Source organism: Onychostruthus taczanowskii, unplaced genomic scaffold, assembly GCF_017590055.1.
Source record: "Onychostruthus taczanowskii isolate IOZ18803 unplaced genomic scaffold, ASM1759005v1 scaffold17, whole genome shotgun sequence".
Classification (NCBI taxonomy): Eukaryota; Metazoa; Chordata; class Aves; order Passeriformes; family Passeridae; genus Onychostruthus; species Onychostruthus taczanowskii.
Window position 1 is genome coordinate 1440248 of NW_024498906.1, and position 12484 is coordinate 1452731.

Sequence of the window (12484 nt, forward strand, 5' to 3'; positions counted from 1 at the left end):
TATTATGCATTTAGTCATGTACATACACGTGCCTTTTAGAAGGCTGCAAGTTCAAATACTTAGACATTAAAAAATCCCATAAACAACTTGTTCTTACGATCTAATAGTCCACTTAACACATGAAACTTGGCACCATCTTCAATTAGAGAATAGATGTAACTATTTTTCTGAGACTATTCACCATTCACAATGAACACAATGAAACCATTAAAGGTTTAATTTGCTTGTCCCTGCTCTGTGTGGTACTGTGTCCCATTTCTCGCAATGTTCAAACATGGCTTTGAAGGATTTTTTCGTTTCTTCGCTGCCTTGCCTGTGACTTTTGTGGCTATGATAATGGAGTGATTCATAAGCATTAATGACTATATCTCCACAAAATCCCTTTGTGATGCAGGAAAACCACCAACCCAGCTTTCAACTAGAGAACCAAAGAAGACAGATGTCAAGAAAAAAGTACACACTAATCTGGGGTATTTTACTTGATCAAGCACCTGGGTTTTACAGAGCACTGGGCTTTATACAGCATTTCATGTATTGAGAGCAAATCTCCCCTGGACTTCAGTTGTGGCTGCCTGTATTCAACAGCTCCGGGTGGGTACAACTGAACACCCTGAATTCAGTCCATAAGCAATGAGAACCTTTCCAAAATGCTTATCATCACACTCTATCAGAGTGGAAAACAAACATCCAAACAATACACTTAATGGAAACAGAGAGTGGGAAATGAGGATGTGCATTTGTTCTATTTCCCTCATCACTCTGCAGAGAACAGGCAGGAAAGCACATTTCATACCTTTTTCTTCTGTTCTATTAGGAAGACATTCTGGCCTTTCAGGTGGTATCTTCTTGATTTCATGCTTTCGATCTGTGGTCCCTGTCAAAGACAGAAAAAGTTGGAATTCTGACCAAGCCAACAAAACACCGGCATAAGATTTAGTTCTGCAATTTCTTAGACTTTTTATATTCCCCAATTTGAAAACATCTTGCTAAAACTGAACATAAACTTATATAAAATATTTGCCTGTACCATAATGACAAAATAGCAATTGGATATTTATGTCTTTATAATCAAGTTCACAGTTTACAAAGTGTGCAATCCCAAAGAACAGACACTCTCTGACTATTCTGTGGGAAAAAAAAAATCTGTAGCTGCAGATTTAAAAATGTGGACAAATCCTTTATCATTACAGACATAAATGAAGGGCAACTCAACAGTGTGAAGAAACATTAAGAATAAATCAATTAATTGAGTAATATCAAGAGAATGCGTGATGGAGCTGAATATACAGAGGTTATTTTACATTAAATTAACACATCCCTCCCCTTTTTCTCCACTACTAGTAACTGTTCACTTCCACATATTAGAAGGAGGAGAAGAGCAGTGCTGGCAGCATTCTGCAAGACTATTTGCATGACTATTTTAATTGACAGCTTTGGCTTGGAGGTGTAAGCCCCTGGCTTCTTCTGCCTCTGTACTGGAGGCCCTGACATTCTGTTTTCCAAGAAATATGAGAACTTGTGGTACCAACAACGGGAAGATTTTGCAAAAATTTCCTGGCACATACAAGATAAAATCTGCTAATTCCCATGTTATAACAAACACTTTATTGGATATTGTCTTTGCTGCATTGGCTAACCACTAGGTGCTAATGCCATTTCAACTTAGTAGTGTTGAAAAACGCTTTAGGTAACAGTATTAGCATTTCAATAAAAATTAGAGTAGTTGAAATCCAAGAAAAGCAGAGAAGGCAGGGCAAGGACCACAAGGCAATTTTTTGTTTCAATCTATTCTATTATATGCAGTTCTCAAGTGCATTTACATTTTCTGAATGTGCTGTTGCAACTCCCTTCTGCAGCTGGTTCCTAGAAATCAGCAGTCATCAGTGGTGATCACCAGCCATTGTTCCTTCACCCAAGCGTGCTGTTGGACAGGCAATAGTACCCCATACCATGTCAATAAATAATACTAAATTCTCATTTATGGCTGGATTTGATAATCTTAAGGGTCTTTTCCAATGGAAATGATTCTATGAAAAAGACTTCACTCCTGAGAGGAGAAGCTGCTGCTCCTAAGCAATTAAAGCCTTTCAAAACTCAAGTTATGCAAAGCACAAGTCAATGTATTGATAATCTTGCACATACTAATGTGTTCAAAAAGAAAGACACATAAGTCTGTACCTAATTACAGTATGATTAACAGTCATCATTAACACACAAAGGGACATTTTCAGGCCAAGTTAGAACAATGAGCCTACAGCCACTGAGGAGCTTCCAGACTCAGTTGTTCTTCCTACTTGGATTGTAACCCCGAAATTAATCAACACCCAGGCAGGCACCATGATCCTGCCTTAGCTCCCAGGTGACAGTCACCTTCAAGGAAGCTTTGGGAAGCTCTGTATCAGCTCCCAGAGGAACTCAAGAGTATTCCCACCCTTCGGTCTGCACGCAGTTGTGTTGCTTATCCTAGCTACCCAGTGAAATGCCAATGCTTTTCAATGACTAGTGCATTAAGGAACTTGTGCTCCTAAATTTGGCTCTCCAGTTTTTGCCTTGCTTTGTAAAGTGCAGCACAAGGCTGTTTACTGCTGTGGAGATTATAAATTTCTATCTCTACTATAATACAGACACCTCTTTACACATATGCCACTTGTACTACAAAGACAAGTTCTAATTCTCTGCTTTGATTTTATGCTCTGCCTTAGAAGACGCTGGCATTTAATCACATAGGCTGCAAGTGACAGTTTTAAATTTATTCATCACACTGTGACTGGTCAAATATGCGGAGACATTATTGAAGCTGTTACATTCTATCAACAGTGAGACCTGATGTCGAGATGTGGTAAAATACAGAATATTCTCAGTGAAGTAATAATTTGACAAGGTAGAGGGTGTCAGGATGATTAATCCTAATAAATATAGGATGATTTTCAGCTCTAGGTATGTATCAGAAGAAACTCTTGTGCCTGATCAGCTAGGAGTTGTCAAAGAGTGAGTATGAAAAGAAAGAACTGCAATAGTCTTGGCTTTGACATAGACTTAGAAGGCCTTAATCAGATTGTCTGCGTCCTTTTTACAACCATTTTTCCTCCTGAAAATGGTCATATTTCAGAAGGAAAAATGCTATGGTGACACAGTAAAGGACTGTATGTAAGCAGGTACCTATTAAAAGTGTTATTATCTAATTATAGCAGTATAAAATGAAATAAATATGAAGTTTTATAGAGTTTTTACAAAACACATCAGGCTTTAACATCAGTGGTCACCAAGACATCGTTATTGTACAACCACCACTAGATGGCAAAGTCATACTGCTCTCTCTGGACACTATTACTGATTTAAAATCAAATTTATGTTTCCTTAAATCTCAAGACAGAGTGAAGAACAAACCAGGGATGTCAATAAGAAACACAAATATTTATGATCAAGATTCTGTAGTCAAAGAACTGCATGACAAATTCAAACTAGTTAAGTTATAGTATATTGATTCACAGTAAATTGTATATTGGTATAAGATGCATTCTACTAACAGCTTAAGACTGTAGGAGAGGAAAATTTACTTTTTAAAGTACCAAAAGCTGCAATATGTCACAGTAACAAGACAACCATCTGGAGACTGGACATATTTATTTTGGTTTTTAATGTGTGCCTGCAGTAGTGCTGCTGCAGAGTTTTTACAGACTGTCTGGACTTAAGGGATTAAAGAATTGCACCCACAGTTTTATTTCCACCACAACTGCAACACAAATGAAAACTCTGAGAGCATTCCCTGCCTTGTGATTTGTATTTTTACATGAATGGAACTGAAATTTCGTTTCTGAGTTCAGGACTGTCAAGTGTGTAGATTCTTTAACTGTTTCTAAGTTTCATGATAAAAATAAATCATGCAGGCATTTTTGAAAATTAGTATGGCGAGGTCCTTTTAAAATTACAAATAGAAGTATGTTCAGCTCAGTAACTACACACAGTTCAGTATAAGAGATCACAAAATTAGTTTTGCTACCACTCCTCTGTTTGGAAAACAGACTCAGCCCCTTAATACTTTTTCAACACCTTTGACTACATAACCATTCAGGATAATTCCTTTTCGTTTTACACTTAGGGCTATAAAAGCATTGAAAAGCAAGAATATATGGCCTATAACCTGGAGCAGCCAGCCAGATCCAGCATTCTTGCAGATCTGCAAGAATTAGATTGCAGCTCAGAGGAGGCCACTGTATGACACTATTTTATAGATATTCTAAAAAGTTCAGTGTCTCTAGAATAAATCAGATCTGTAGCGAATGCAGTTTCCTCCTGCAGGTATTATCATACTCCACATACTGTGTCTGTACTGAAGGGCATGCACACAATCAACTCCAGTCAGGGAACAAAACCAAAACAATTTGAAAAACTGAAGTATCACACTTGCTCTGATTTACCATGATTAAGGGGCAAAACAGGTTATTTTGAAATGGTATAGATGGTTGATTGCAACACATTTAAAGCTCACCACAGTCTTTCAGGGTTACCAACTATTTGCATTTGATTGTGATTTATTAGTTGTTGTCTAGACATCTGCTTGTCAATTTTGATACAGATGAATTCTATACAAATTTGAATACACTTAATTTAGATTGAGATGTGCTCACTGACATGTGCTGTAAAAATTCAACTGCACTTTACCTGATCCTTGTTTGATGACAGGAGCTGATGGAGGTGGTGGTTTCTTCGGTCTCTAAAATTTAATAACAGAAGAAAACAGGTTGCTTCAGAAGGCCTGTAAATCTCATTCATACAGAGGTTGGAGTTGATCATAAAGTGCTTAACATTAATAATTACAAGTCATGAGACTACAGATCTGTCACATATTTCTCCTGAAATAACTTCATTAAAATGAATTTGAAGAGAGAAAATAGCATTGACAAATAAAATATCATTTTTATATTTGCAATTTAAATGTCCTGCTGAGGGGTTAAAAAAGTTCATTTTATGTACCTTAAGACTGGAGAAATACATAATCTTTGATCTAATGAAGAAGCCTATTTCTTTAAAATTTAACCTTGTAAATATTTACCCATTTTAGAAAAAAAAATTTAAAAAAAGAAAAAAAAAAAAAACAAACACAAAGAAACTCCAAGATACATGTGGTAAAACCATAAATGAGGCAAAAATGCAGAACTCAGGAAATACAGCAAAGATATCTTTGCTGTAAAAAGGAACTTTTTTCACTTACTAGTACATATTCAGAGTTCCAGCTGTGACAGATCAGAGTTTTAGATGTTTGGTGAAATGAAACTAGTTATTCTGACTAGTCTGTCCCTTTATACTTTTACCTTCTCTGTTATGGTGATTTTCCTAATAGATCTGTAATGGTAAGACTGAGAAACATGACCACCAATGGGTCTGGCAGTGCCAGAACAATTTCTCTTCACCTGAGGCTGGGGCACTGATGGCTTTTCCTCTGTGCTGATGTGTGTGAATGCATGCACAGCACACTGGCAGTCACCACAAGTATGTTGGAATGAGTACAAAACCAAATGGAGCATCATGCTAGATCAAATGACATACTTTATCTCTCACTTTGAAAAAACCTCAACAAACTATCAAGATTATTGTGAAGAAATTCTAAGGGAAAAAAAAAAAATTCCCCCATATGCTCATTATTTTTCCTGAGAAGGACCTTCTTTCCTTTCCTACAGATTGATCACAATCACTTTCACTACTGGCTATCGATTTCATTGCTGGCTGTGTAGCAATGTATATTGTCTTGTGGAACAAATGTGAAATAAAATGATTTTTCCATATATGCACAGCTTTGCCAAACTTCAATCAGCCATTTAGGCTGGTGTTTTGTCTCAAACTCTTATTGATCCCTTCCCTCCCCCCAATTATTTTCTATCTATCTGCCAAAGTTTTTGATAAAGATCAATTGTTTTGTTCACTTGCAGTAATTAGTTCAGTGTCTGCCCTAGAACTTTCAGATCTTGGTCTGAGTGTTGAAAGAGAGCAGGTTTGCTGTGAACGCTGAGTGCTTGCCAAATACCCTTCCAAGGGATCTCTCTCAAATCTAGCAAATGTATAAAACTCCAGTTTTTGCCCAGACAGGGTAAGCCTAATATCCTGAATCTCAAAGTTGTCACCCAGCAATCTTCAAATTTCTCCTGCCATCTTACCAGGACCAGATCACCTCCCAACATCAACCTGAGAAAGCTGTGGCCAAGAACTTAGGAGATCAGAATGATCTTCTGCAGCCTGGCTGCCATGGGCCATTGTCCACAAACACTGAGTCCCTTACACTCTCAGAGACACTTCTACAAGAATTTGGGCAACACGGTTTGAGGTTTAAATGCAGAAAAGTGAAGAAAAATTGAGAAAGGAAATGAGACAGAGACAATGAATGTCCTGTGATAGGCATTAGGAGTTCTGCTGATAATGGCTGCAGGGTGAAATAGTTGATGCTGAGGCTTCAACAGTACAATACAGGCATTTGGAGTTTTATTGTGGGCTGATCCCATTGACTGACCCTATATCAGCAGTTGGAATACAAGAGATGCACTCCCTTAGCACATCTTTTGGCTTAGTTCTCTCCTGTAAGGGAGATGTGCCTTCCAAGCATGACAAGTGCAGATGGACAAGTGACAGATTCACTACGGTCACTCCTGATTAAAACCAAAGCATTTAGGTAGAGAGACGCAAAGGAGAAAGGGTCTTGCGGTTCATTTGACAAAGTGGCTTTAACTGAGAGCTGAAGAGGGAAATAGATTGTTTCAAAAGGACAGACCAAGGTCAGAAAGGGTGTAGTGTGAAGGAGCCTTAAAAGACTCCTTAGGGGAACATGGAGGAGGGAGAAGGATTTACAAGGGTCTGTGGCTGGAAGAGATAACTGAGAAGGTGATGGAGACAGACTAGAAATTACAGAAAGGAAACCAGGACTCATTGGACAAGAAGAGAACAGAACTACAGAGCAGGGACAAAAAGTATAAGGGGAGAGGAAAAAAAGATGTAAAGAAATTTGGTGTAGGGATAGAAAATAAATCCAGATGGTGATTTGGACTCAGGTAGTGAGCTCAAGGGAAAATCCTGTAATGGAGACCACCTGAGAGGTGGAGATTGAGACTAGGCAGTGAATAGAAAAAGCCTGGAACAAATAGGCAGGTGTGGAAAAGAGTCAGGCTTGGAAAATTGGGAACTGGACAAGGAGATGGGAAGAGATCCCAAGCTCTTGTGGAACAGACAGAAGAACTACTGCAACAAATACTTTGAGACCATGGGATGGAATCCAAAGTTTCTGGATCACATCAGAAAATACCTGACAAAATCACTGGTAAAGTATTTATCTCCTTTCCTTTTAGCACTGATTCAAGCAAAGACAGATGGTCTATAGTCCTGCCAGTTACTTACTCAAGTGGCCAGATCTGTGGCATTTCAAAAATTAATAAAATTTTATTCTCTACAGTTAGAGCAGACCTAGCTGTAATTTCCAAGTGTCTGAATATCTAATTTACTTTACAAGTTATATTCAATTGTACTGTAAAAATCACTTTAAAGATACATAATTTTTAAGTTCAAAAAGACTGAATAATTACACCACCAAAAAAAAAAATTGGATACGAGTAAGGATTTTTTTCTTCTATAATAGGCTCACTATGTCTTCAGGTTTTTGATTTCTGCCTCTTCTAGAAATCACCTTCTTTCATTTTTAAGCCTAAAGCCAGGATATGCACCTTGCTGTGGAATTGCCTTTTCATCTCCCACAGTTTTTGCTGCTCTTCTCCTTTCCTTTTCAATAATTATCATGTTAGCCTCTGTGAGTTGTTTAATAGTTGCTTTATTAAGCTTTCCAAGTTATTTAATTTTTGCCTTCGGCATCCAATTTTATTGCCAAAGAGTGAAACTGGGCGTCAGTAAGTTTCGGTTTTGTCACAGAAGGCTTACACTGTCACTGTGAAATATTCATCAAAAGCCTGATTGCAAGCTTGTAATATCCCACTGATGACTCAAAAAGTTCCTAAAAATGGAATGGTCTTTTGGGGGAAGTAATCCATTACTTTATTCCAGGAAACCACAAGATTTCTAAATATTGTCTGGCAAATAACAATGCCATCTTTTTTCAAATAAATAGGAGCTGCATAGGTTTTGTACCTTCTTTTTTAGTAATTCTGAGAGTGAAGAAATGTACCTCTGATAAATTTACCTCTGAGATACCAAAAGCTTATTTTTTTTCAAATATCACAGTTAAAATCTCACACTTTTTGTCCTGTAACAATGTTTGACTGTTGTCCATCAGCATGCAGGTGATACTCTAACTTTTCATATTCCACCACAAAAACAATGGAGAAGATTAAAGAATTCTGGCTATCATTGCAACACATGACTCAGTCCTGGGACCTCTAGTTCTTCTGTCTCTCAAACTTGTAGGACAGAGGACAGAGGGTTTTCAGATCAGCATAGTGGAGGTTTGGTGACTGGATGGGCAAATCAAACCCTTCAAGAAAACTCCGTAATATGGCTCTGAGTGCCACACATTCCTTTTATGGATGCTTTCTAACCCAGATTTTTTTTCCTTTATGTTTTTATGTTATTAGATGAGAAGTAAAATTTTTCAAAATCACATATCTGAAAGAGGATTTCTTTCAGCTCTACTTTAATTCTGAATTTTCAAGTGAAAATGAAAGAATATATTGCTTACCTCTTTTTCAAAATCTGAAGGGAGTAGCTTGACAAAGTTATCTGGAAAGACACCTCGTCTGCCATTGAGTTCTCCTTCCCACCAACCCACATCAATGCAATCCTACAAAACAGTAAAATAAAATGAAAACCACAGTGTGCTGGTGCACTGAACAGATTTTTGAGCTGAAGTACTCTCTTGCATAATGTCCTGCCTGTTTGCTAGAATATGACAATTTGCTGGAGTGCCAGGTTAACAGGGTAATCCATCAGACAAAAACTTCAATAACCACCCTGCATTCCATTATCACATGGAGCAGCTAGGAAAGAACAATGAACATGCTGTAAGAGCTCAAGACCTTGTCTGTGTCTAAAGCAAAATGCTTGTTCACCATTTGATCTATTAAACAAGTCAGCATTTTGATCATGCATGACCCTCTGTCTCTCTGACTTCATTCTGCAGAAAGACAATAACTTCATTAAGCAGCATACATCAGGAGATAAAAAAGCTCTCTTATTTCCCATACTTTCAAAAAAAGCTTGACACACTGGAATTATTAAATTCCATCTCACTCCAATTAATAAGGAATAATGCACCTGATCAATATCTGGCATCACCTACTTTTTCTGCAGCATTTCTGAGCAATGCAATGCAGAGTGTATAGCAAAACAATGTACAGATAAATAGGTGAATAAGTAACATCAGTGTGTATAAATGATAAAAAATAGAAGTTATTTTTGTTATGAATAATAACAGTAACAGAAGCCACAACATTTTAGAGAAAGTTGAAATGCTTCCCTAAGTCCTCAGTGCTCCATATTCACTTTTTTGTGTCTGTGTGTTTGCTACATAGAACACTTCCTGTTGAGATTTTCCACATTCTTTTTTCCTGAAAGCTCAAGCTGAAACAGCTCAGCTGTTTTCCAAAACACAATTACAGGAAAGTTACCCATTGTCTGCTCAGTCTTGAAACCACTTCAGCCAATTTTTGCAGTTGGCTCAGCATCAGGCTGGCCAATCTTTCCTGATTTCCATAAAATCTTTTATTTCAGCTGCTAAATGGATGGCAGAACAGTGCAGGTTAACTTAGTGAGGTGTACTTAATACCAAGTCTTAAAAATATCGTTCACAATGACTGTGCTTGTTGGTATTTTTCTGTAAGTTACAGTAGACAAACACTGGATGATATTTGAGAGAAACCAGACTAGCATTACAGATCATTGCTTTGGGGGTGGTTTTTGTTCTTTTTTTGTTCTAAAGTCTTTATTTAGCTTATTTAGTCCTCCTGGTCTTCTGAGTATGTGCTAACTAAACACAGCAGCTAAAGAGCCTGATTTCTTACATCATGTCTGTTTTGGTGCATTTGGCTCTTTCTCCCTCCCTTCTCAGTATTTTTCTGATGTAATGCAGGCACAAAACAAACCTTTCATTCTTTTTTTATAATCTTTTCTCATGCCTAATCTTTGCTTTTCTGTATTCTCCCTTCTCTTTAGCAGGGTGGTCTCCACCAGGGAGAACATTTTCTAGGCATTCCCACAATTATTTAGGAGGTATTTTCCAGCTCTGTAAGACCTTTGTTAGTGACCAGGGCTGATTCTCAACCAGCTGATGTTTCCAAAACATCTGCTGAGTACCTACAGGGCTGTCAAGGACTCCATGGAGGCCAGCCATGCACGGCATGGGCAGGATCCGTGCAGGATTCTCCTCTTGCTGCAGAGCCAGCACCCCTCATTCCTGGTGTGAAGGTGCTCTCCCACTTGCCTCTATCCACTTGCACAGCCTAATAATCAGGGCACTCCACTGTTCTGTCACATTGTGTGTTTTATAATGCCCTCCACCCCCTACGGCGCTAAGCTGAAATTGCCTAAACATTTATGACCCAATTCAGATTTTGAAAAATATTAAGAATAATTCAAGCATCCAGAGACAAAAAGCTTGTGCTTCAACTGATTACACAGCTTAGCACTACCTAATAATCCTGACTGAACAGCACAAGATATCACATATATACTTTTTAGGTTCGATTTTTTATGCTCTTATGGAACACAAATATCACTCCTACTTCTTCACTTCACTAACACATGAATTTTTTCCTCAATTCTTTTTTTAAAGCTCATTTGTTTTCATGAAGCTGCTGTTTGTGTCACACATTCATAAATCGCAAACAGCTGCAGGTTTGCTTTTTTTCCCTCTCCAGCTTGTCACTCAGGCTTATGCAGCCAATCACCCCAGTGGATTTTCATACAGTAAGTACATCTCTTTAGGCAGTTTCTCTTTAATTTTCTCATTTACTTCACTTGCAAGAGGAGGCTCATGGGTCACTGGCAGAAGGTAGGTCTTAATTGTGGGACAGAGCAGCACACAAGCACACCTGAGTTACAGCTGCACAGGTTGGCACAATTACTGATAAAGGGCAGAGCTATGAAGCACAATCAAAGCAGCATGATGAAAACAATGTGTCTGCTTGTGAACAATGAGCAAAAACCACTCCAATTCTTCCAGATTGCCATCAGCCATGCAATCTTAACCATATTGTCTTTTTAAACATATCTTGTCTTCATGTGTTCAAGTACAGCAAAATGGCTTTAATTTCAAAATGCAAATTTTATAGAAAAGCTGTCAAGCAATCCAGTATCAAGACTGACAAATATTTATTAATAACCCAAAATTTATTAACAAACCAAATAGATTTCTGCTTTATCTCCATGTTATCCTGTCAGACTCATATAACAACTTAAACAAAAATCAGATGATTCAATATCCCCAAAGTCCTATGAAGAAAAGGTAGCCCAAGTACTAGAAATGAATTTTGGTTTCTTTTAAGAAAAAAGCCCTCAAAAAATACTTACAATACTGAAGGAGTAAAACATGGCAAAAAAAAAGATAATCCAGCTACTGAAATTCATCCAGTTAAGTGGCAGCTGCATCAACATTTAGGTACTGTAAAAATCAGCTCTTACCAAAGCTTAATTTGGAGACTATACCCACGTCCTCACTGCAGTGACAGTGCAATCAAAGACCTCAGAGAAATGCACTGCTCACATTGCCAAGCCTACTTTGATTGTTCAAGTAGAGGCAGTTTCATAAAACAGAGAAATTAAAAATCTTCAGGGACACATTGGTAATTTCTCATTAAAATACAAATCTTAGCTTTACCCTCATTTCTAGTGAAGTAAAATCATAACACAGTTTAGGATGAAAATGACCTCTAATATTACTGAATCCATTTTTTATCCCAGCACTGCCAAGTCCACCTCTAAACCACGGCTCTGAGTGCCACATCTACATGTCTTCTAAATGCCTCTGTGGATGGAGACTCAACCACTTCCCTGGGCAGCCTGTTCCAGTGCTTGACATCTCCTTTGGTAACAAAATTTTTCCTCACATCTAATCTAAAACTCCTCTGGCACAGCTCAAGGCCTATCACCTGTAACTTGGGACAGCCTCACACTGACTGTGCCAGGGCACCTGGGCAGCTGGGACAGTCACAGAGGAGATGATCCTCCTGTGCTGGGCAGGAGCTGGCTGCCATTGCCCCTGTCCCTTCAGTCCCTTCAACCAGGCAGAGTGAGGATAGGGAATCCTCCATGCCAAACATCCTGTCTGCCCATCAGGCCTGCCCCAGGGAAGGCAGGGTGTCATTCCAGCTGTCACATCCATTCAGCAACCATTCTAATTCCAACCTCAGCAGCTCCCAAGTAAAGAAAAAACTGAATGCACTGGCTTTACTAACAACATTGATTTTGTGTTAAATATTTGGGCAAAAATTGGACAAAACATAGCGAAGGGAAAGACTTAAGTGTTGAGGAAATTTTGAAATGTTTAAACTTTATAAGA

The 12484-nt window shown here is 38.2% G+C and overlaps 1 protein-coding gene across 5 annotated transcripts in view; it reads right to left on the minus strand.

The window, feature by feature from the left end:
- SH3KBP1 (SH3 domain containing kinase binding protein 1) overlaps nt 1–12484 on the minus strand; it is a 211649-nt gene that overhangs the window by 26446 nt on the left and 172719 nt on the right. For all 5 annotated transcript variants that reach the window (XR_005952296.1, XM_041399855.1, XM_041399857.1 and 2 more), the window contains 3 exons: nt 8669–8770; nt 4663–4714; nt 794–874 (listed from right to left, as the gene is read on the minus strand). Coding sequence is in view for 4 of the 5 variants with exons in the window: in XM_041399855.1 (XP_041255789.1) it covers nt 794–874; nt 4663–4714; nt 8669–8770 (235 nt within the window). In the remaining variant the exon portion in view is untranslated. The remainder of the gene's footprint in view (nt 1–793; nt 875–4662; nt 4715–8668; nt 8771–12484) is intronic.